Source organism: Pygocentrus nattereri, chromosome 13 (genome assembly GCF_015220715.1).
Source record: "Pygocentrus nattereri isolate fPygNat1 chromosome 13, fPygNat1.pri, whole genome shotgun sequence".
Lineage (NCBI taxonomy): Eukaryota > Metazoa > Chordata > Actinopteri > Characiformes > Serrasalmidae > Pygocentrus > Pygocentrus nattereri.
Genome location: NC_051223.1, coordinates 17,852,866 through 17,877,522, shown reverse-complemented (window position 1 = coordinate 17,877,522; position 24,657 = coordinate 17,852,866). Strand labels below are relative to the sequence as shown.

At 38.6% G+C, this 24,657-nt stretch overlaps 1 protein-coding gene across 3 annotated transcripts in view; it reads left to right on the top strand.

Annotated features, from left to right (window-relative positions):
- Window positions 1–24,657, top strand: part of wu:fj29h11 (protein NO VEIN) — a 97,073-nt gene that overhangs the window by 16,233 nt on the left and 56,183 nt on the right. For 2 of the 3 annotated variants that reach the window (XM_017686659.2, XM_017686660.2), the window contains exons 2-17: window positions 1,686–2,126; window positions 3,025–3,567; window positions 4,510–4,958; window positions 5,102–5,230; window positions 6,515–6,712; window positions 7,578–7,718; window positions 7,815–8,075; window positions 13,221–13,404; window positions 13,669–13,835; window positions 14,980–15,108; window positions 15,837–16,012; window positions 17,267–17,436; window positions 17,919–18,143; window positions 20,062–20,165; window positions 20,702–20,902; window positions 24,399–24,537. In XM_017686659.2, coding sequence (XP_017542148.1) covers window positions 1,686–2,126; window positions 3,025–3,567; window positions 4,510–4,958; window positions 5,102–5,230; window positions 6,515–6,712; window positions 7,578–7,718; window positions 7,815–8,075; window positions 13,221–13,404; window positions 13,669–13,835; window positions 14,980–15,108; window positions 15,837–16,012; window positions 17,267–17,436; window positions 17,919–18,143; window positions 20,062–20,165; window positions 20,702–20,902; window positions 24,399–24,537 — 3,657 coding nt within the window. The remainder of the gene's footprint in view (window positions 1–1,685; window positions 2,127–3,024; window positions 3,568–4,509; window positions 4,959–5,101; window positions 5,231–6,514; window positions 6,713–7,577; window positions 7,719–7,814; window positions 8,076–13,220; window positions 13,405–13,668; window positions 13,836–14,979; window positions 15,109–15,836; window positions 16,013–17,266; window positions 17,437–17,918; window positions 18,144–20,061; window positions 20,166–20,701; window positions 20,903–24,398; window positions 24,538–24,657) is intronic. The other variant, XM_017686661.2, reaches the window with a different exon arrangement.

Here is a 24,657-nt window from a genome sequence, read left to right as displayed (position 1 = left end):
CATATACTATGCAGAAAATAAAAAATAGAAATAAAAATAGACATAAGTTAAACTGTAAGAGAGTAGAAATAAAAGTGTATTTGTTTGCATATTTACATGGCATGTAAAATTGATTGTATTTACATGATTGGGAGACCAAGAGAGTGTAATTGCCCATAATCTTTTCTCTCATCACTCAGCGCACTGCTAGCCAGCAACAGTGTCTGTGAGTTAACATAACAGAGTTGGCAGTTAGAGTTCTCTCTAAGCATGTTGAGCAGTCCAGTGATGTTGCATTAACAACAGTTTGAAAGGATATGGTGGCTGAAGTCATGTGACATGGTGGAAGTACAAGGTAGCCTTTACCCTTCCTGCTTGGTAGCATTGTGCAACACGGTGAACCCAAGTTATAGATGGGAATTGTTTGTTTATATATATATATATATATATATATATATATATATATTTATTTTTATATATATATATATATATATATATATATACATACAACCCCAATTCCAATGAAGTTGGGATGTTGTGTAAAATATAAATAAAAACAGAATACGATGATTTGCAAATTCTTTTCAACCTATATTCAATTGAATACACTACAAAGACAAGATATTTAATGTTCAAAAGGATAAACTTGATTGTTTTTTGCAAATATTCACTCATTTTGAATTTGATGCCTGCAACACGTTCCAAAGAAGTTGGGGCAGGGGCATGTTTAGCACTGTGTTACATCACCTTTCCTTTTAACAACACTCAATAAGGGTTTGGGAACTGAGGACACTAATTGTTGAAGCTTTGTAGGTGGAATTCTTTCCCATTCTTGCTTGATGTACAACTTCAGTTGCTCAACAGTCCGGGGTCTCCGTTGTCGTATTTTGCACTTCATAATGCGGCACACATTTTCAATGGGAGACAGGTCTGAACTGCAGGCAAGTAACACATGCAGAATGTGGCTTGGCATTGTCTTGCTGAAATAAGCAGGACGTCCCTGAAAAAGACGTTGCTTGGATGGCAGCATATGTTGCTCCAAAACCTGTATGTACATTTCAGCATTAATGGTGCCTTCACAGATGTCCAAGTTACCCATGCCATGGGCACTAACACATCCCCACACCATCAGAGATGCTGGCTTTTGAATTTTCCGCTGATAACACTCCGGACAGTCCTTTTCCTCTTTGGCTCGGAGGACACAAAGTCCATGATTTCCAAAAACAATTTGAAATGTGGACTCGTCAGACCATAGGACATTTCCACATTGCGTCAGTCCATCTCAGATGAGCTCGGGCCCAGAGAAGCTGGCGGTGTTTCTGGGTGTTGTTTATAAATGGCTTTCTCTTTGCATGGCAGAGTTTTAACTTGAACTTTAACGTGTTCCTGAGCCCATATGGTAATATCCGTTACAGAATGATGTCGGTTTTTAATGCAGTGCTGCCTGAGTATTATATAAAACCCTTTTTGCTAAGAGTGTACAGCAGTGTTACATACTGTCTGAGGAAGATTCTTATTACTTTTTGACATTTAATTACCTCACACATTTCCATTTCATCCAATTTAGTAGATTTGGTATATTTGGATTTGAATATGTAATCCAGTGATTAGTCAGTGTTGACATTTTCAGTTTCTAAATGACATAACCTTTTGTGCTTTACTTGTGTATTTTCTGTGCTGACACTACTGAATGTGAATACTTGCAGATAAAGAGATGGCTAAAACCTGCAAGAACGTCATCCGTCTCCTAGAAGATCACCCTGATGGCATCCCTCTGTCACAGTTGGCTGTATTCTACAGTCAGAGGTATCATCGTAACCTGATCGTGGCAGACCTAGGCTTCAACTCCATTTCTGCGTTCATCTCCTCTCTGTCTGACAGTCTGGTGGTGCGGGAAGGAAAAGTGTTCCACAGGTCACCCAAAACAAAGAACCAAGACTCAGAGGAAATGGTGGAGCTGCTTAAAAGCTGTCCAGAAGGCATTCCACTCAATAAACTTGCGGTGGCCTTCAATCAGAGATACAAAAGAAACATCACCCTGTCGGCATTAGGATTTTCCTCGATGGCCATCTTTATTGACTCTCTAAGCACAGAGCTGCATGTGAAGGATAATGTAGTGTACCACAGGAGCCACACCACACTCCCAGGTAGTGACATCCTCAGTGCAAATGGAATTGACATGACAGCACAACTGCAGGCGGTTCCACTGATAATTTTAGATTAGATTTAGATGTGATGATGAAATGCTTCAACCATTAGCACAAATTACAGCACTAGCCTAGGGACATAGTGAGTAAATAAGAAAGTGACAGTCTTTTCTGTTTTCTTTTACTGAAGATAATATTCCAGTAGGACCCATAAGATCCTGTTTATGACACTACACTCTGAGCAACACTGAAATTAAAGTTGGGTAGAAACACTCTCACTGGGTTGGTTACTTATAGAACATAATTGAATTTTGTTGCAAGTTATTTAAAGTCTTGTCCAGGCAATGTATTTTTTTTTCCTATTTGAAGATGTTAAGCTATGAGTACAAAGTACAAATATGCCTCTTTGGGAAAGTGACCGTAGTGTACCTTTAAAAACTCATTTATGGTGCACAGTTTAGGATGAAAAATGTATAGTGTTTTTTGATAGTGGAAAAAGGCAGAATACAGTTATGTGCAAAGCTTTTAGGCATCTAGAAAGTCATATTTAAAAAGCTATTTAGCAGAGTAGTGTTTGTTTGGTCAGAAAAACACTAATATTAGAATGAATGCAAGTTTTAATACAGTAAGTAGTTGTTTTTATGTATGTCATAAATGTCTGAACATTTCCAAACTTCTCCTTTTGGCAGCAGAGTATTATTTGTAGTTGTCATCATCGGCTCATTAGTACTTTAAATACATTAAATGAAAACAAATTAATGTGATTGTTTTTTACAAGCAAAATGCATGTGTTATCCAGATTTTGTTAAATTTGTGCCTAAGATCTTTGCACAGTACTGTACATGGCATTTACATTTTTGCCCGTTTTAATACGGTTGCATGATATTGCCTTTTCCAGGTGCAGACAAAGACAAAATTTCTCAAGATGTTGTGGAATTGGTTAAAGATGATCCACATGGCATCCCCCTGAAGAAACTGGCTGTATTCTATGCTCAGAAGTACAAGCAGAACTTGATTTTGGCAGAGCTTGGCTTCTCCTCAGTTGGCGCTTTCGTTGATTCTTTGTCCAAAGATTTACTGGTGGAAAATGAAAATGTCTTTCACAGAACACACAAGGCAACCCCTAGGCCTTCGGCAGCGTTGAGTAAAACCCCACCTCCTCTGACGTCTACTTTTGGAATCTCCTTTGGTGCTAGTTCTGCACCAAAGGAAGATGACATGACCCACCGAGAGCTGCTGGAAAAAGTTAAAGAAGTTATCAGAGTCTACCCAGCTGCTGGAACGTCCATTACACAGCTGCAGAATGGCTACTTTCTCCATTTCGGTGCAGTACTGCCACTGAAGCTGTATATGTCGCTGTATGACAGTCATGCAAACAAACAGAAGGCATCTCCGTGCCAACCGCTGCTAAGTGTACAGCCGGAACCAGGAGGCTCTGCTAGTATGTTAACAGAATCCCCAAAATGAAAAATTTGACCAGTCATGATGTCATTTTCAAAATACCATGGCTATTTGCTTTCACTCACTGATAGGCCTGAAGTGATTGTTCAGCAAAATGATCAAATCCTATTTAAACAATTACCTCTTATCCCATGTAGTCGATCAGCAGTGTCTGGTTTATTTATATATATAGCAGGTTGCTTTTCTTAGCATATCATGGATATCATTTGTACTCAAACAACACAGAAAGAGCATAATTAGTCTTGTTTAAGTGGATTTAATGTAGTGCAATTTGTAAAACACTTGATAACAGTTTTTATTTTTACAGCTTGATAGCAGTTGTAAAAAAAAAGTTGATATAATCAAGTAAAATAGTTTTCCTAATAGTTCTGTTATCAGATTAACTAGGACACTCTTGGCTCTCTGTGTGAAATGGAAAGTAATTCTGTGCTGTGAAAACAATTTTCATCTCCCCACAGTGACAGCTGTTCTGAAATAAAACAGACAGCACAACAATAACTTAAAGCTTCCACAATAAACAAGAACCATTTGAACACAACGAGGAGCCACTTGAATAAATGTTAACTTGCTTGCTCAGATACAAAGACAGAAATCCAGTTTCCTTCTATTGGATTTCAATGGAAATATAATTCATCAGTATTACTAAAGAAAAAAAATGACTAGTGCAAAAACCAGAAATTTTATAGCTACTGTGAAAAGGGGTTAATTGGTGAGGTATAGGCTTCTTGTTAGTTACATTAACCTTGTATGTCCAGTACAAAACTGAGAAAAAAAAAACTTCACCAAGCATGTCTTGGCTGATCGACCTGTGGGGAAAGGGAGAAAATGTTTAAATAAAATTTTTTTATTAAGTTTCAGTGCAGTACTAATAGCTCAGTTACAGGTTTCACAGAAATTTCCCTTGTTTCTTTTGACTTTACAGCAACACCAGCAAAGACAGTCACTAAGGTCTCTGTGAGCCCACAGCCTACACTGGTGGCCAACGGGCTGGCTGAAAAAGTGGTCCGCTCCAAGACTGGCTCTCCTCTTCAAGTTAAGTCCATTCCTGCTGCTGCTTCTCCAGTCACTTCTTCCAGTGCATCGCTGGAGGACTTCCCAGTTCTTGGCACTAGACTGTCCCGATCTGAGCAGAGGAGGCTGAAGGAGAACCATGACGCAAGCACTCTGGTGTTTCACAGTGCCCACCACGCCCAGCTGAGAGAGGTACATGGAGCTAATGTTCGGGCAGTAGAGGCACTGGAGGAGGAGGAGGAGGAAGGGAGTGTGGGCAGGCGCAGGAGAAGGGTCATGGACCCAGATAACGTGAATAATCTGGTTGAAGATGCCATCCGAGCCATTGCAGTGGAGGGGGAGCATGTCACTGTTGAGAAGGTACGCATCTTCATAAACATGCACTAGAGCATACAGAGGCTGTTTTTTTTACATATGAAATAAATATGACTATAGCACTAAGATGCAGCTGTTAGTTGTAAGATCCAACAATAAATCTCACACTGAGTGTTTTGTTTTAATAGGTGATCAGCAAAGTGTGCATGCTCCTGCAAGTGCCCTCCTTGTTCTCTGTGAGAATCGACCCTAACTGGCAACTGCCTGCTGTGAAAGAACTCAAACGCACCATTAAAGAGATCAACCTCTTCATTCAGGTGAGAAGCTTTTCTGCCTGCTGCAGATTTGCATGCAGATGGACAGAACAATGAATTCCCAAAGACATGAGCTTCCAGTCAGTTAGAACTGGAGGAGACCTCGAGTAACTACTTACCATACAACTTAGAGAGTGATCAACAAAACCTTAAGCTGAATAGTGGGCATGTATGTAATACATAGACTAATACTTACCTCATCAGGAAATGTTAATATTAATAAAGAGCTCAAATTCAAATAGCCATTAATGATGGCACATTTTAAGTATTAACATATTAATTCATGCTGTTGATTAATACAAAGACTTTAAATATTAATTAAGCTCTCCCTATAATGCATGCTGTCTGATTGAAGGTTAACACAACTCTACAGTCATTTATAAACATAAAAACAAAAGAATTTCTTGGGTCCATATTTTTCCTTGACACCTTCACAGCCGCCACAGAGACTTGTTAATATCATCAATTAAATCCTGAGCACAATTTAATGAAGCACTGATTGGTCAAACCTGGAGTTGCTTTTTAACTACATATAATACTGGGCTTCCTCGAGGAGAGGTTTGAAAATGGTTAAACAAACACACTAACATCCATAAAATCTATCTATCTATCTATCTATCTATCTATCTATCTATCTATCTATCTGTCTATCTGTCTGTCTGTCTGTCTGTCTGTCTGTCTGTCTGTCTATCTATCTATCTATCTATCTATCTATCATTATTCATTAATATTCTATACATTTTGTTCAAATATTCACACGTTTCTCAGCAAATAAACACATACTACACAAACAAATAGATTTTGAAAATGTGTCTTGGGTGCCTAAGACTTTCGCACAGTACTGTATACAGTCGATAAATTTGACTTTAAAGTGCAGAAACAGGCCATTTTAAATTCACTGTTTTTGTGTCATGAAAACCTACACATTTACATATATCCACCTGTTGAGCCTACAGATGTTTAGCCCTGCCCATTCACAACAAAGTTATAAGGAGTGTTGCAGCCCAATACAAGGAAGCAAAAACATGCTTTAAATATGTTAGTCTTGCAGGCACAGGAATAAAACAGCCTGTTTAATCCTAAGAACCAAAAAGAGTTTAGAATGGTCACACAAAAACTGATTCCCATCTGTTTTTTGTACATGACACCACAGAGTGGAGTTTACAAGGTCAATGTACATCCTCCTAAAAGAACACCTGTGACTAATAATGCAACCTGTATTAACTTTTGTTAACCTTAATAATCTTTTTTGTGTTTGTCTTCTGTTTGTTTCCTCTGTAATGTCAGTCAGTAGAGGCTGTTTATTCTATCTGCACTCTGTATGAGCTGGGTCAGGCTATTGCCAGCCTCAAGAACAAGAAGCGCTTTGAGGAGCTCCACCTAGGCCCTCTCTGCAAGTTCCCGCTTGTACACCGGATGTTCAAAATAGACAGCAGCACCAAAGATGACGATATACAGCAGATCGAAACTGTGGATATTCTTAGGGTGAGGTGTTATATATACCATATATATATATATATATAGTTCTTCTGGTTTGAGCTTTGAACACTGAACATAGTGAGGCAGACTGCCCATTGATAATGTAGACGATTTTGAATATTGCAGCTCGTGATTTTTAGATTGCACTCTTTCGAATAGTATTTTTGATATAACAACAAATAATCTGTCAGCCCTACACTCCTTGCATTATGTAATTATGCATTAGAAATGTGCAGAAGTGTGTTCTCTGTAGGTGAGGTGTACTTAATCTTAGTAAATCAACAAAATATTTCATTTTGACCATTCTACTGGATTAATTCAGTCCCAGAATACAAACAAATAAACAGTTTAGTGTTTAGACCTTAGATATTTACAAGAAATATGTTATGATCTACTTAAACCCAGTGCATTAATTGAGTAATAAAGTATGTCATCATTTATATGATACTTTATACTAGGAGATATCTGTCCTAAACCTTAACCCCTTGTGAAATAATACCTTTTTTGTTTTTGTTTTTTTTCTGAAGTAGTGATTTTTTTTAAGAGATATTATTTATTTCTTTTAATGTGATGTTTAAAGATTTTAAGTATTTGAACAAATAACAAAAAATCATTTTTAAACAAAAACAATCAAAATATTCATTTTTTCCCCATTTCCATATAAAATATATCACATCAACACAACTAATTGAAGTAACTAACCTAAAAAAATAAATAATGTTGTGATGTTTTATTCATATAGCAATTATGTATGCCTCTGAATCAAGTAAGTTCAGTGCAACATGTTGTTCAGCACAGCCTGAGGTAGCAGACCACGTGCATATTTCTGTTTATTTATGTCCTGTATCTAATTAATTTCTGCTTTCTATAGAGTCTGCGTAACTTTAGGAGAAATCGTAACAGAACTAAGGTAGACCTCGCAGAGTTCATGCAGTACCTTGCAGACCAGTATAACTGTGACTCACCATATGAACTGGGCATCAGGATCCAGAGTGTTGGGCTGCCCATATCGGTAAGCCATGAAAGGCCCACTGAGTTAGTATACATGCACTAGAAAGCCATGAGTGGTGTCCCTCCATTTGTTTCTCTTCTTGTTTTTTTCTTTTAGACGTTGGCAAAAGCATATAACTGTGAGAACGCCTGCATGGACAAAGCCAGAGAGGTCATTCAGAAGGAGATTGAAGAGGACGTGCAGGCCAGACTCTTTAAAATCAAAAAGAGCCTGCTGGAGCCTGCCCAGGGAGCGCCACTCTACTCCTCCACTGGCAACCTGGAGCTCAGGAAGAAGTATGCCAATCTGACCGCTGCTGAGGCTGTCATGGAGGTCTTCACCAACTCCATGGGCATTTTTAATAACAGGATGACCAAGGTGAACAGCTTCTCCTTTAGCTAGTGAGGGGAATAAGTTGGATTCTGTATTACAAGTTCTTCAAGGCTTGTTTTTTTTAGCTCTGTAGAGTACTGTAGACTTTTCTGCTGATGAAAGGTTTTATGTGGGTCATACAATCCTGTGTATATGGTTGCATACAATGCAAAGCAGTGCAGTACAGAATAAAAGCTTACTGTGTCATTCTCCTATGTGACACCGGACTGAAATAGTCTGACCCGCAGAGTGACGTCAGCTTGACAGATTAGACACTCGTTACGTTTAAGTCAGTTTTTATTGACTTTAAGGGCTTATTCATTTCCCCGTTGTCCCATCCTGGCCGAATTTCTTTCAAGAGTGATGAGTTTTTGCCAGACTGAAGTGTCTGTCGTCTGCAAGATGGGTGGGTGTCCGCTTGTCAGGGATTTGGGTGTGTTGAAAAAAATTGTCGTAACAAGCCTGCTTTTTATTTCATGCTTTATTTTGCCATGAAAGGCTCTGCTGTAATTCCTTTAAGCTTCTGGTAAGGATGTAAGTGGGTCGCAGACGAGCAGCGGAGAGGGATCAGGACGTCCTTGCCTTGTTAATGTGATGTCGCACTTGTAATCTATTAATCCGGGCCAGAACTCATAGAGAGGTCATTATCCAGCTCCACTTACACCCTCAGCATTCAGGCTTTTCCTCTTTGAACTTCTGACCATGTTGTGACTTCCCTCTTAACTGCAGGGCTTATCGTGTTACTGGGTAATTTCTTGCAATACATCAAATAGAACACATGATCATGCCCTTTCCATGCTGCCTTGGCTTTGATCAGATAGGTTGAATGCTAATAAGTCCTGGTTATCATTTTCATGAGACCCGTTGTGCTGTTCAGCAGTGTCTCTGTGAGTGTGTCTGTGTGGAGGTGTGCTTTGATAACATATGTCTATAATGTTTTATGCTTAGTTCTCTTTATATTATTATATAGTATTTGACCACTATACAAAACATGTGCAAAACCTTGTACATTACAGGCATTATAACAACTTTATAACAACTTGAAAATGAAGAAGAAAAACACCGCATGGACCAGAGGCTTTCTCTGTTTTAAATGAGGCTTGTCCTTCTGGCTATTCATATTTACAGAAAGCCCGTAGCACAGGTCGCGGTGGTGGCCTGACTGTCATCTACCGCAGTCATTTGAAGCTGTTGCCACTTCCCCTGCCTCACCTGTCCTGTGAATGCATGGCATTTAAGTGTAATTCTTTGTCACCCGTGACGTTTCTTCTCATCTATCGACTGCCTAAATCGAATTCATCTTTCATACCTGAGATGTCAAACCTTCTTTCTATTTTCTATCCAACATCAGCAAATATTATCATATTAGGCGATATGAACATCCATGTAAACACCTCTTCCTGCCATTTTGCTGCTGAATTTCTTCAGCTATTGGATTGTTTCAACCTTAGCCAGCTTATTGATGTTCCCACACATGTTAGGGGACATACTCTAGACTTGGTCATCACTGGCTCTTCTGTTGTTACTAATCTGTCTGTGTATGATGTGGGTGTATCTGACCATAGGGTTGTGTCCATGGAAATACCACAATCAGTGTCTTTCACACAGTCAAAGCGGGAAATTAGTTTCAGGAACCTGAAAAATATTAACCAAGAGTCTATGATAAAGGACTTACAACATCTCCTTCAAGCAAACCCATCATCAGCCAATGATGCAGTGGACTTGTATAATGGAAGCTTAAGCAGTGTTCTGGATTGTCATGCTCCTGTCAAATCTAGAGTGGTCACTTTCTCTCGATCTGCTCCCTGGTTCTCTGAAAATCTACGGAAAATGAAGACAGCTGGTCGTATCGTTGAGCGACGTTATAAAGCTTCCGGGCTCACTGTTCACAGGATTGCCTATCGTGAGCATCAGAAGTCCTACTCAAGGTCTCTCAAAGTGTCTCGCTCACAATATTACTCCAAAATTACTACAAATGGAATGGGAAATTCCAAACAGCTGTTTTCAACAATAAACCTCCTCCTCCAACCCCAAGCTCTCCCGCCACTTAAAACCACACATGAGCAGTGTGATAAATTTCTGACTTTCTTCTCAAAGAAAATTGACACAATTCGTGGTGCATTATCAACCTCTTCCACCATACCAATGCAGGTTGCTTCGTTACAGTCTGAGGTCTCTGAACCTCTGAGCTGTTTCTCTGTAGTCTCACAGAGAGAGATTGAAGACACACTAAGAGGCACAAATTCTTCCACCTGTAATCTGGATCCCTTTCCCACAGTCATGGTGAAAGCTAACATCGCCATCGTCCTCTGATTACTACCGCAATAAATCACTCTCTCCAAACTGGTCAAGTTCCTATTGCTCTAAAAACTGCTATAATTAAACCACGGCTAAAAAAATTCTCCCTCAACCCTGATGTCGTATTGGAAACTACAGGCCAATCTCAAACCTCCCTTTCCTCTCCAAGGTCTTGGAGAAAACAGTTGCAGCCTGTCTTCTGGATCATCTCAGGCATAATGATCTTTTTCAGTTCCAATCAGGTTTCCGCTCTGCCCACAGCACTGAAACTGCCCTGATCAAAGTTACAAATGACCTATTAATGGCAGCAGATACTGGCTCTCCTTCATTTCTTGTCCTCCTGGATCTGTCTGCAGCATTTGACACTGTTGACCATGGCATACTTCTGAACAGGCTCTGTTGCATCATTGGCATCAAAGACATTGCATTGGACTGGTTCAAATCATATTTAATGGACAGAACAGAATTCGTTGAGCTTGGGAAAGCCAGATCTCAGACTCACTCAGTGACCTGTGGAGTTCCTCAGGGATCGGTCCTTGGCCCCATCCTTTTTATTCTGTATTTATTGCCACTGGGCAATGTTATCAGACGCTATGGAATTTCTTTTCACTGCTATGCTGATGACTTTACCTGAAAGTTGGCTCTTCACCATCATTACTGTCATCAACTTCTCAGTCAGCAACCCCTCTCACACAACTTACTGACTGCTTGGAGGAAATAAAAGTGTGGTTGGCTCATGATTTTCTTCAACTGAACAGTGCAAAAACTGAGGTAATTATGGTTGGAACCCAACAGCTGATTCGGCTATCCCATGTTTCCAGTATTACACTCTTTGGACAAGACGTTTCTTTATCCTCTACAGTCAACAACCTGGGTGTTAAACTGGATTCACAACTCACCTTCGATAGTCATATTAAACATATTTGTAAGACTGCTTACCACCATCTCAGAAATATTGCCAAGTTGCGTCCTATCCTCAGTCTGTTTGATGCTGAAAGACTGGTCCAAGCGTTTGTGTCCTCAAGACTGGACTACTGTAATGCTCTTCTCTTAGGGCTCCCTAGTAAGAGTATTCTGAGATTACAGTATGTTTAAAACAGTGCTGCCAGGGTCCTGATGAAGGTACGCAAAAATGAGCACATTACACCTGTTCTTCAGTCTCTTCACTGGCTCCCTGTGACTAAGAAGATTGAATACAAGGTTCTCCTCCTCACACACAAATGTGTTTATGGCCAGGCTCCCTCTTACTTAAATGAACTGCTAGTACCACAGACACATCTACGAGCCCTTTGCTCTGTGCATCTCCACCGTCTTCTTCCAATCAGAACAAAACCTAGTACCATGGGTGACCGTGCCTTTTGTTCTGCAGCTCCACGCCTTTGGAATGCCCTGCCTGACCATCTGAGGAAGCCTCAGACAACTCATTGTTTTAAAAAGGGACTAAAGACATATCTTTTTAGGTGGACATATGGACAATAAAGCATCGTATTTTATTAGTATTATTTGATTATTATCTTTTAATTAATGTTTTATACTGTGAGCACTTTGAGATTTACTATAAATGAAAAGTGTGTTATAAATCCAATGTATTATTATTATTATTATTATTATTATTAATATTAGTATTACCTGCTCCCACGTACAGCAAACCTTTTTTCAAACTTAAAATCCATATGAATGTATGTACATGCAGGTTTTACCTATCAGTTTATGTTTTTAATTCTCTGTCCTGTCTAACCTGCTGTCTGTGTGTCTCTGTCCCATCTGTTTTCTGTCTCTTCTTGTTGTTGTCACTATTATTGTTAGGGGTCCAAGCATAAAAGGTGCCGGATTCCTATTTGCTGAGATTCACATAAATTATTTTTGTTGTTTTTTCCCTAAAAGAAATTGTGCAGACCAAACTGTAAGGCCTGAAACTCGGACACGAGACTTGGTCAATAGGTAGCACTCCCTCAAGCTTCACAGGCAAATGACATTTGCCTCATTAGCCTGAAGGAGGCGCTACAGCATAGTGTTTTACATTTAGGCCCATACCTTGTACACCATGAGGCCTACAAACATCTGGGTGCTGCTGGTTTGTTGGCTCATATTAAATCAAAATTCATCAAAAACTCAAAACACCCCACCCCCCCAACACATTTTGAGCTATATTACAAAACCTACTTTTGCAAACTTGTCCTAGGTATTTCAGCCAGTGCGCACGAAACTGCAATCAGGTTATCCACAAGAATCTAAACCTGGCACATACCAATCATTCTGGATCTGAGCACTGTTGACTAAAACACTTGTAACTCAGTAATGCCTTGTTTGATTCTAATTTGACTTGATAGACTTGTGTCACAAAAGATTCTTCAAAAAGCAAAAGCCTGTCAATTGTGCATATATGTCAATTGGGGGCGCCATTAAAGCTGTTTCCTAGCATTGGTACATACGATCAATGTGAAATTTTAAATGCTGCATTTTTGAGTTCTGTTATAAGAGGATTTTTAAGAATGACCTGACAATTAGATAACGTAGTTGCCACGTAATAATTAATTAATACGACTTTGCCAATTTTTAATTACATTTTTGAAACTCCAAAATTCAAAATAGATAATCTTATATGAATTGAGATTCAGTTGAGGCATGTACACAGCTTTACCACTACCTATAATACCTATAAATAAACTGTGAAATGATATTGATTTACGATAAAATTAAGGGAAAAAGGGGGGAAAATAAATGAATAAGCTCTTATCCCTGAAGGAGTGGTGGTAGTGGTGGATATATGCGCAGATTTAAAAAAGACCTTACAAGCATTAAAAGCCATCAAGGATAAAAGCACAATAAAGTGGTATATTTGTGTGTCTTCAGTGGGTTCAGGACTTCCTCATGTATGTATCAGGAGACCGGCTGGCTCGGACTCTGTTTCAGTTGGCTGTCTGTGGTGGCTCCCTTGCTGTCCCGAGCGACCTGGTCCCAAAGGAGAAACCCCAGAAACAGAGCCAGGAAAAGAAACCATCTGAGGAGATGACCAGTGAAGCGCCTCCTACTGAAGGTGTCTGTGTTTTTTATTATCACTGTCTGTCCTGCTTAGAGAATTTACGAAGTTATTGTTGTCCAGTTGGGTGCTTAACACAATTTATATTCTCCAACATTTTTCCATTTTTTTTGTTCAAAAGGAATAAATAACAAAAACTTTCAAAATACAACAAAAATTGTGGCAAAAAATAACGTATAATGTACGTACGCCCAACAGTAACTTATCAAATTCATAATAATGTGTTGGTGTTGCTAAACAGCTTTGTTTGCATGGTTTCAGCGGCAGTGAAGCAGTACTTCAAGGAATGCATGTCCAACTTCATCGGCACAGTCACTCTGCCTTACCTCTGCAGGCTGGAGAAAAAGGTGGTAGAGCATTTTAAGTTCAAGGAGTTCCGCCAGCTGCAGCAGGGCTCTTTTCTAGAGTTCCTGCTCAAAAATACACAGGCAAGTACAGACAATCCCTTTACTAATATTTTGGGGTGTGCGTCACTCGTGGTCTGTAGGAATAAGAGATTGTTTTTATTGTGTAAGTTCTGTTGTCTTTTTTGAGGTCAGTACAAAAGGCAACAGTGAGAAAACAATAATAAATAAATAAATGAATGAAGAAACAGCCTGGAAATATACTGAAGCTAAGTGTGATTGAAACAAAATAGAGAAAATGTCGTAACAGATTGGAAAAGCATATGGTAAACCAGTAAATTGCTACTGTCAGGACAAAACTTTGTATCTCTGTTTTTGCCGTTTTATCGTTTTTGACATAATTTGAAAATGCCTGTAGCCCTTTATATTGTGTGTAAATTTCATGATGAATGGACCAAAAGAGATGTCCCAGAATGACTTGGAAAAAAGTCTAGTTCCATTGATGTACATTAAAAGCAATGTATGTCTTTTCTACTCCACTAAAGTTACCATTTTGGAGATTTTGTTCCAACAGCAGCGAAAAAAATAGATTTGAACAAGAATGAATTTCCCTGTTTTCTAGGGATTAATGTGCATGAGCTTGAAGGAAGACACATTTTCCATATGATCAAAGTACAACATTTTGTGAGATCTTTTTGTGTGGAACCGTTTAATATGTATCCAATTCCATCCATTTACACAACAATCAGGACTTGTATTTAACCCTTAGATTTTTTTATGTACATGTTTGTTGCATATTGCTTTCTCTCAACTTTTCTCAATTGTAGTTATAAAACACAGAGCTTTCTGAGTTTTTATCTTGTGCTCCTGGTTTTCCTGCTAAGGGATTCCTTAAAACTTTATCACAGTTCACATACTTTCTTACTTGTGATTTACATTACCTTTGAAGATCCTAAGCAGGCAGACAATGACGATGTAATAAAGATCTGGTTGATCCTCCGCCAGATTTTTAACATGTTACCATGCTGCCTTAAAATTGTGAGTTGATTGAACTTCTATAGCGTGCTAAAAGAAATAGAATCTCTGTCTTGAGATCTGTTGACTTACTATTTTAAGTTCAATAAACTAAATTGTAGTAACTAACATTTTTGAGTTGAAACAATCACTTTTATTTCTTTACAGTGTATTAATATAATAACCATCATTTATTTGTGGTCTCTATGTGTAGGTGCTACAAGATGCTACAGGCGGCATTGTAGCTATCAACAACCAGGACGTCCGAGCATGTGGCTTCAGACCCAACCAGCAGGATGTGTATGAGTTCATTAAACAGTGCGGGGAGGGAGACCCTTCACGAGTGAGTCTTAGATATCTGGATGATACGATGTTTCTTCTTTAGTTAGATGATAGAAGTGTTACGTCTCTGATGATGAATTGTGGCGTTTATGCTACATGGAACACTAACAGTGAATGAAGGTGACATACAATGCTGTGCCTTTGGGGACACTTTGCTGTTTTTGATTTTCACTGTTACTTTTCAATTAAACAAGAGTTTGTCATAGTATGAAAACGTGAAAGTTTCAAAACATACCATACTCTCCCCAGTCCATGTGGTCCATGTGTAGACAGGGAGCTGAAAAAACAACTGTTTTGAATTCACAGTTTCTGTGGTGTCAAAAACCAGTGCATTTACATATATCCTCCTATTCGGCATACGGCGGTTTAGCTTTGCTCATTCGCACTGAATTTATGAGAAGCGTTTCAGCCTGGACTACTTTCTAAATGAGGCAAAGAGCTTGTGTACATATCAGTCTTAAAGGCACAGGAGTAAAAGCCTGTTCAATTCTAAGGGATAAAGAGAGGTTGAAAAATGCTTGTGTATGAATGAATTTATATTGACTGCCTGCTATGTGAAACCACACAAACAAACCTCATACTAAGAAAATAGAGGATATTGGGCCATCATGTCATACCAATAAAAAACTGCTAATTTGTATCAAAAACTTCTTGTCCCCAAACTTTTCATGTGCAGAGAGATTTGCTAACCTCCAGTTCACATCTTGTCCCTGTGCTGTGTTTGAGCAGCTCCCATTCATTGAGGCTGCACTGAGGAGTCAGTACAGGATCAGAGACAGTAGAGAGCTGGGCTACGGGCATCTCCGCACCCTTCTGGACTTTGCCAAGCGCCAGAGGGAGCTGAGTGGGGAGGTCATCAGCAGTGCCATCCGCTACGAGTGCCCTCTGCTGCCTAAAGACCCAGGGTAAGGCTCTATCTCCTCTTGCACTCCACACACAGGTATACCTCTGCACAACACTTACTACAGTTTGAAGGCCAGACATGTATATATTTCCAGTTTGAGCAGGCCTGCGTATGATTCGCTTTATGGATTAGGTTTGACTATGTCACTGCAATTTGTGCTCTAAACAAACCTTCCTGTTTAACACTTAACCCTTATCTTGAGGTATTACTGTCTTTTTTAATGCTATTTAAATATAAGTATGCAATTACTAGGGCTGACAAATGATTAAAATAATTAATCACAATTAATCACACATGAAATTTCGTGTAGGTAATTGTGAATAATAAGTCTTATTTATACAATAATTTAAATTATTTTTACATGTACAGAGCTTTGCATTTTGTTACAACTATCTAAGTGAAGCAAATAAGCTTTGTCAGAATGTGTTTACTGTTTTTAAATAATATTATTTTCATTACATAAACTCATGTTTTTGCAACCTCAGTACATGATTTCCATAGAGTGAATGCAGTAACCATTTTTTGTCAGCAATGTCCAGTGAGATCAACAGTGGGTACTACCGAATTCACAGTAAAAATACTAACAAAAAAAACAATTTAAAAAAATATATTCCAGTAAACATCAGCTGACGTTAGCTGGAGGTGATTGTTGAACAAATGCTTGTCAAACTTGCTCTTTTCTGAAAAGAAAAACTGCTCCACCAATCAATGGTTTCCTTGAAAAATAAGGTAAATGCCTTAATAAAGGTGTAAAACCTGTGTGTCCTCTAGATTCTTATTCTTAAACTGTTAACATGTTTTTTTGTTCAATGCCTGTGTCAAATACGGAAGTGTGAAAGTGGTCTATAGCTGTAAAGAATCATTAGCATTGTCAAAAGAGCCATTAATGAAGCTGTAATTGAATGAATGTGAGGGCCGCAGTGAATGAGCAGGCTTGTTTCAAAGTATAGCAAAATAGCATAAGAGCATCTTGTCCTTAAATTCAAATCATAATGAAAAATCTTTTACTCATATACACAAAATTTACAATGTTTTGACAAAATTTCTCCTTTCTGTGACCTGAACATTTACTATCATATTACGCTGTGCTTTTGTTATATCCAGCAATGACAGGGCTGAAGAAGTTAATTTGCTTGAGCCAGAGCCAAAAGTAGAACAAAGCTGGGTTTATTGTAGAAGCTCTAGGGATTCTGTGTTCTTTGGCAGTGTGTCTGATCTGTGTGTGCATGTTTGTATGTCCTCTGCGTCACCTCAGGGACGGGTTGGGAGAGACAGTGGGCTTGCTGGGGGAGGTGAGCCGTGAACAGGCCATAGCAAGCCTGCTGACCGCCCCACTGCTGCAGGATCTGAGAGAGTGGAGCCAGTGGGAGCTGGTGTTCCAGCCCAATCACGGACCACTCAAAGACTTTATCGACAAATACTGCGGTATGACACCTCAGCTACACCGCTACAAGACTGAGCAAGGCTGTTAACCCTTAGAAATCCTTAGTTATTACTGTCAATTTTCCATACAATCAACTGATAATGCGAAATTAATTTACATTTAATTTGCAGCCACATTTCCAGCTTTTTATACATGTCAAAATGGCAAAAACATAGCAAAAATGTGTGTTTGTATTTAACAGCCAAATGTTCCTATTTTATAAAACGCTCCTGTGAGCTAAATATGTCATATCACACTCAAAAATAGATAAAACCTCAAAGTCACCTGTAGTTCTATGGTTTATTATAAACTAAACTATATTGATCTGATTTTTTAATTTTTACATCACAAACATCAAACATCAGAAAAGACTGATGTATTAACACAAAATGAGTTAGTTATAACAGTAATAAGACAAAAAGTGTGTTAGTAATAATCACATGATTTAGAAAGTACATGTCTTTAAAGATGGTCTTTGATGCAGGAAACACAGACCTGCTGGCTTTGGAAGTTTCTCCTGGAGTGATGTTGAGAATCACCTCAGCCACCAGTGATAAACTGTTCTCTGAAGCAGCTCAGGCCCTGGACCCTGTCGGTACTGCCGGCCACTTGGTCTCAATCGTGGTGGCTGATGGGATTTCTAACACCCCCACAGCTCTGCTGGCCAATCACATGGAGGATTCACTGGCACAGGCAGTTGCACAAGAAGGTAGGAGCTAGTGTCACTGCACTTACTGGCCTTAGTCCCTGTCTCCAGCACTGCCATGAGCATCTGGTGTTAGTTGAGTTGGTCACATGGGTCCATGTGCACTTCTGGTTGTTGCTTTATATTTGATTTTGCATTTGACACAGTGACCAAATTGATTGCATGCAGAAAAAATGTAGTGGGTATGTTTGCAACCTTGTTCTCTTTTAAATATGTTAATACTAGGACTGCAATGAATCTTTGAAATAAATCTATAGGATTGACATTAAAATGTTCAGAAAAGGTAAAGCCATTTAAATCATTCATCCTTTTTGGAAATGACACACTTCTTTGGGAAAACTGTTTATCAGACGAGATGATAGCTTCATTAGTAGCACGCAGATGCCTGCGGTGCAACACAGACTCATTGGAGAGGGGAGAACTGTTCTTATTCATACTGCCCCAGATAAGACTGACACAACAGTTTAAAATCTTCTCTGGTAGAAAGAGACCTGAAAACATTGATTATACAGAATCTTAAAAAAGTCATAAATCCTTTCACTGATCAAAGTTAGCCAAAGAAGTTGTTTTCATTTTTAAGAAGAGCTGTTTCCTCCGCTCCTCTGCACCATTCACAGTCAGCACCATCGACATCATCTAAGTAAAAATAAGTTAACACATTCTCTACAGGCAATAAACTTCAACATGGCATTTTTGTACTTATATAAGCAGACACTTTCTATTTATTTACTGAGTGTTACATATCAGAAAAAAACATAAAATCTCATTTTTTTGCCCAAGCCAAATTTTATGTGTAATTATTTTTTTCCAATATGTTAAATTCAGCAAATAAAGAGAATGTATAAAATTGTGTTATCTATATTTGCACCCAGGGGCATCCAAAAACTGTATATCGCTGTTGTCGGAGCAAAACCTCGTATCTCCAAAATAATAATTTCACAGGAGAAGGAAAAAAACCTACATTATTTTTAATGTAAGACAATGGAACCAGACTTTTTTCCCCACACCATTCATCATGATATTTACAAAAAATGTAAATGACAACAGGCACTTTCAGATTATGGCAAAAATTTAAAAATGGAGATATGAGGTTTTCTTCCGACACAAGCTATATGTATACTTAATTTATATCAGTAGTGTTTTTTTTATTATTATTTCAAAAAGGAATTTCAGTTATTATTAATTAATTAATGTGATCCATAAGTGTGGAATTGTCTGTGCTTGGTTTTTGGAAAAACATAAATTATCACAGCAAAGCAAAAAAATAAAAAACAAAAACATAATAATAATAATAACAGCAATATTAAGTGTAACACTATTTGTAATATAACACTAATGATAATATGAAGAAGCACAGAAACTTAGAAAATAATCTATTGGGTCACTACAATAAAAGGTCTAGAGCTTTTCGTACTGTTGTAGAACATTCAAGATAAAATAAAAAGTCAAAACTATTCAGTAGTTGTTAATCTATTTAATACACAATATTGTAAAATGCAGGATCATCAGTGAAAACATGCAGTGAAACCTGACAATTTTAGCACTAATAAGTAAAGATTTATTTCTTTTGTATTGCTGTACTATTCAAATGTTATTGCATAATTACATTCTTAATTACATAGTAAGTGACACAACTATTGCGAATAATCTACACTGGATTCTGTATCAACAGCTTTGACTTTTTGATGTCATGAAATGACAAAAACATGGCAAATTTGCAAAGGACTTTTTATCTTACCAGGGAACAGAACTGTACACACAACTTAAAATCACTAATCAAATTATAATAAAACGGTTTCAAATCTGCACTTTCAACTGATTTTCTTGCTTAGCAACAAATAAGGAACAACGTGAAATGTTTTTTGTTATCATTAGTTACTTCTAAAGATTGGTATCGTGTCTGTGTTGTTTCTCATCACAGATTTATACTGTGATGAAAATGGTTCCTTCAGCACTGCGGCCAACTTTGTGCTTGAGTGTGTGTCTCGGATGCCTACAAGAATCTGCAAAGAGCTCCTGCAGCAGGTGAGGTTCAGATATCTCTGAGTGTAGTAAAAAGCGTTTTCATGTGTGGAGGCATGCTGTGACTTTGAAAGATTTTACAAGGGTGTGTTACCCTTACTTTGGGAGGCCGAAATTGTCAGTGTGAAAATACTGGGGAATCTTATAGACCCTCTTGGGGATAAATGCTGTCCATGATACATAGTTAAAATACTATGAAGAAGAGTGAAACACAAACAACAGGTGGGAGGGAGAAAAAAAGAAAGAAGAGTAACTGGGTTGTTGGCATGACAACCCTTGCTAAGTGTCAGTTAGCTGGTTGCATTCTTGGCAGGGTCAGAAGAGCACTTTCCTGTCAGCCCACTACCTGGGGAGCTGCTTTTCCTCTCTCATTAGACAACTCCATAGCTGCACTTAGGGTCAGATTAAAGTCTGAGGCATCACTCCTTTTCTCTGCTCGCTGGCTAATTTAATGCAGGATTTCTCACAATTACCTCACTATATATTTAAGCCTAATTTCAACTCCTCTTTTATTTTCCTCCTTTCATTTTATCATGTAGGTTTTTCTGGAGCCTCTGTCTAAAGTGATTGGCCAAGCCAAGTCTAAAACAATCCTCCTGGATGCAGCCAAGTCTGAGACAAGGTACCTTAACAAGCTCCATCAGATGGGCATTTTGCTGGGCATCACTGAGTGGGCGAGGGACTTCCACACCAAGCTCATCTTACCAGCACCACCTGAGGTGCCCTCTCACATAGCCACGGTATGGAGACCCCAGTCATTACACTGAATCACTTTGTTCTAGAGCAGGACAAACTGTTAACTTTTGTCAACTCAAGTGACATAGGTTTTTGCTGACATTAGGTTGTGTCATGATACTTGCTTGTGTGAAATGACATGGCAGGAAATGACTGCTGACTTAGAGGCATTCTGTTCTGTTGCACCTCTACTGTTGCTGTTAGTTTATCGCCCTCCCAAACCTGCTGCAATCTTCTTGTCTGAACTTAATGAACTCCTCACAATCATCTCATCTCTTTGCTGTGCCATAATTGTGCTTGGTGACTTCATTATCCATGTTGATACTAAATGCTCTTTTGCACCTGAGTTCATTTCAGTTTGAGTGTTTTAATTTGATGCAGCATGTTCATTTTCCAACTCACACTCATGGTCATACTCTTGATTTACTCTGTTCTACTGGATATCTCTGTCTCTGGTTCAGTTTCTGGTATCTCTGACCATAAGCTCATTGAATGTAGTTTTCATATTTCTATTCCTCCTCCTTCCAAAAAAAATCTGTTGTCTCTCGTGATATTAGGTCTGTCAATCTCAATCTGTTTGCTGCTTCTCTTCAGTCTTCAGCGCTGTCTGACATACATAACCTATCATCCCCTGAGAGTATGGTTTCTCTTTATAATGACACTATCTCTGGATTGCTTAATGATTTACCCCCTTTTAAGAATGGACTTCTCCCTGCCATCCACTTGTGTCCTTGGTTCACTCCTGAACTAAGGGAAGGCCATCGGTCGGCGTCTTGAGCGACTTTATAAAAAAACGGACCTTACTGTCCATCTTTACTTTACAGTCAACACACCCACAAATATTGGGATGCCCTTAATACTGCCCGCTCCAACTACTACTCCTCCATCATAAATAAGTCTAGGCCAAAAACACTCTTTCGAACTGTTAACAAACTGCTCCATCCTCCTGTGTCAGCGTGCCCCCATTCAGCTGAGCAATGTCAGGCTTTTCTACATTGCTTTGAAAAGAAAATTAATCAGATCTGTAGTCTCTTTCCTTCTACTTCTCAGTCATTTGCCCTTTACTGATTTTCCTACTTTGAACACAAAGCTAACTTGTTTCACACCTGTTGACTCCTTTTCTGTCTCTAAACTCATCACTAATTCTAATGCATTCTCCTGTCAGCTTGACCCTGCCCCCACCCCTCTACTCAGTCTGTTCATCTGTAATCAACACCCCAATTCCAGCAGTGATGAATTCATGTCTCTTTTCTGGTTTGTTTTTTCCTGCCCTTAAAACTTCTGCAGTTACTCTTATACTTAAGAAACATGAATTGGACCCAACTTCTCTTTCTAATTACAGACCCATCTCACACCTTCCATTTTTAGCTAGAGTAATGGAAAGAGTGATTGCTTTCCAACTCCAGACATTTCTCAGTGATAATGCCCTCCGTGAGCCTTTTCAGTCTGGTTTCCGTACTCACCACAGCACTGAGACAGCTCTTCTGCAAATAGTTAATGATCTTCTCCAGTCTGCTGATAGTGGTTCTCTCAATATTCTTCTTCTCCTCAACTTAAGTGCAGCATTTGATACTGTTAAGCATGATGTTCTCATTTCTCATCTTTTCTCTATTGGTATCACTGACACACCCTTACAATGGTTCAGGTCGTATCTTACAGACAGGCAGCAGTTTATCACACTTGGTGCACAGAAGTCCTGCACCTCTCCTGTTACATGTGGGGTCCCGCAGGGCTCAGTTCTTGGACCCCTACTTTTCTTAATTTACGTTTCACCCCTTGGCCATATTATTCGTAGCCATGGCCTAAGCTTTCAATGTTATGCTGATGATCTTCAGTTATATCTCAGTACACACACACCCTCAGATTCCCCTCCCAGTACACTAATTGATCGTATTGATTGCACTGATAAAAAGTCTTACTGGTTGACATTTACTAACAAAGTCATCCAATTTTTCAGTTAGTATTGATGGCCTGCTCGTTAAACTTGCACCTACTTTTAGAAATCTTGGTGTTTTACTCGACCCATCACTTAATTTTGATCTGCATATCAAGGTCCTCACTAAGACTGCATTCTTTCATTTACGTAACATTGCTTGTCTTCGACCGTTCCTGACCAATAAAGATGCAAAAACTTTGGTTCATGTCTACATTATGTCCCTTATTGACTACTCTAACTCCCTCTTTGTTGGTCTCACTGTAAAGTCTATACAAAAGCTACAGTACATTCAGAACTCTGCGGCTAGAGTTCCCACCCACACTAAGCGTTCAGCTCATATGTAACACGGTTATTACAGAGTCATGGCATTGCCTTTGTGATTTATAAAGATCTTATAAGAGTAAATGTAACTCTCACTGAGACATACTTAAAAGGTGAGTTATATTTATTTTTCTTATTTTCTCAACAGGTCAGTGGTTATGATGTAAAAGATCTCTCACAGAAAGTTATGTGTTATTATGAATTAGTTAAATGTGGTCTGTATAGGTAATTGGGATACTGTTTTTCCTTCTATGCTGACAACTGGGGTTTGATTCCCCACCTGTGCAAATACCCTACACTGTACCAATAAGAGTCCTTGGGCAAGATACCTAACACCACTACCTTTGCCTACCTGTGAAAAATCATCAAATTGTGATTTTCTCTGGACCATAGTATCTACCAATGGCCATAACTGTACATGTTGTTATAATTACACTGTGATGCCAAAGACAATGTTCTATGGTAGTTTTAAGATCAACTTTGGACTGCGATATACTTTTCAAAATCCATTAATAGTGGAGAGGTTATACAGCATGCAGGATGTTTGTCGTCCCCAAATATTTTTTGTTTCAGATTTACCATTGTTTCTACTTCATAAAGGACTTATGAGACTAAATTTGGTACCCACTTAGAAGTCTGGTAAAATATACATAACTCTGTCATTACTGTGTCATCACATTGTAATAGAGCTTCTTAAAGATCTTAGGAACACATACAACATATATGTATAAAAGATAGCTTTAATATTAATGTGACATTAAATTAGACCAAAGCAGCCTTTGTGACAACTACTACATATCGGATTCTTCTTTTATAAATGTTTATATAGGTTTATGTCAGTTGTCAGATTATCATATCTGTTAAAAGTAGTGTTTTAACTTGACTTGAACCACTTTTTCACCTCTCTTACCCTAATAATCCTAATTTACAGCCATTGAGGCTACCAAGATTTCCACATTTTGCCTCTTACATTTCTGTCGTTTTTATTGTCTTTATTTTTAACTTTTTCCTTGTAGAGAACTTTGTAAACTAAACAAAGGTCATAATTATACTTTGAAACATTGCATGTCACATGATTAAATCACATGATTAACATGTTTTTTTTAACAAGTGTTTTAAATGCAGCACAAGGCATATTACAATGGCAAATGCAGCATTATAATTATATATGTCTATAATTATGTATATAAGTTCATGTCTTCCAGCCCTTGATTGACGTTCTAAAGTGTTGTATTTCTCTGCAGAGCGTAGCAGCCGACTCTCTGAGTGACAGGTCATCGTCAATGTTGAGTCTGCCTGACAGTGAGGATTTGTTGGAGGACTCTGTGCTCAGCGCTGTCTCTGGCTCCAGCAGCTCCAGCCCAGCTAAAGCTCCTCAGCAAGGTGAGCTTTATGGCCCGTGTTTGTGGATTGTTTAGTCATTCATATCAGGTTTTTGTAGCCAGCATGTCAAGATGTATTTAACTAAACCCATCTTCAGTGTCGATGTGCTGATATTTAACA